The sequence below is a fragment of the Dinoponera quadriceps genome, unplaced genomic scaffold (genome assembly GCF_001313825.1).
Source record: "Dinoponera quadriceps isolate SergipeBrazil2010 unplaced genomic scaffold, ASM131382v1 scaffold3857, whole genome shotgun sequence".
Classification (NCBI taxonomy): domain Eukaryota; kingdom Metazoa; phylum Arthropoda; class Insecta; order Hymenoptera; family Formicidae; genus Dinoponera; species Dinoponera quadriceps.
Window position 1 is genome coordinate 1 of NW_014557827.1, and position 780 is coordinate 780.

The 780-nt window shown below is 40.0% G+C and overlaps 1 protein-coding gene across 1 annotated transcript; it reads left to right on the forward strand.

The window, feature by feature from the left end:
• Positions 1-95: 95 nt before the first annotated feature.
• LOC106749484 lies at positions 96-745 on the forward strand (the record flags this gene model as incomplete). The annotated part of the gene is made up of 1 exon (XM_014628984.1): positions 96-745. A coding segment is annotated over exon 1 (519 nt), but the record flags the coding sequence as incomplete, so codon positions are not given.
• Between the last annotated feature and the right edge of the window lie 35 nt (positions 746-780).

Genomic DNA, 780 nt, shown 5'->3' on the forward strand with positions numbered 1-780 from the left:
ACCCGGTAAAAGACAGGATAAGTTATTGGCAACCATATACGATAAGCAGTGTTATGTTATTCATTATTGTAACCTGCAGCAGTGCACGCGTCACGATCTTCGCATTACAAAGATACACCGTATACTCCAATTCGTTCAATCTCCGTGGCTCCGCGATTACATCGAACTAAATACACAGTTTAGAACACAAGCGACGAATAATTTCGAGAAAAATTTGTATAAATTGATGAACAATGCTGTATTTGGAAAAACGATGGAAAATGTACGCAATCATGTAGATGTGAAACTGTTGACAAAATGGGATGGACGGCACGGTGCCGAGGCAATGATCGCGAAAACAAATTTTCATAGCCGAAGCATTTTCACCGAAAACTTAATTGCCGTCGAATTACGGAAACTCGAAGTGAAATTCAACAAGCCGATCTATGTGGGTATGTGCATCCTCGACATATCAAAGGTTTGCTTGTATGAATTTCACCACGAGTACATGTCTCCTTCATATCGCGAAAAATGTAAAATTATGTACACCGACACCGACAGTCTAATTTATCACATAGAATGCGAAGACATTTATAAGCACATGAAACGCGATATTCATAAATTCGATACGAGTTATTATCTGGCTGACAACGCGTACGATATACCGCTTGTAAATAAGAAGGTTCCAGGTCTGATGAAAGATGAAAATAACGGAGCTATAATGACAGAATTCGTCGGACTTAGAGCGAAGATGTACGCGCTGAGAGTAGACGGGAAAAAGGATACGAAAAAGGCCAAAGG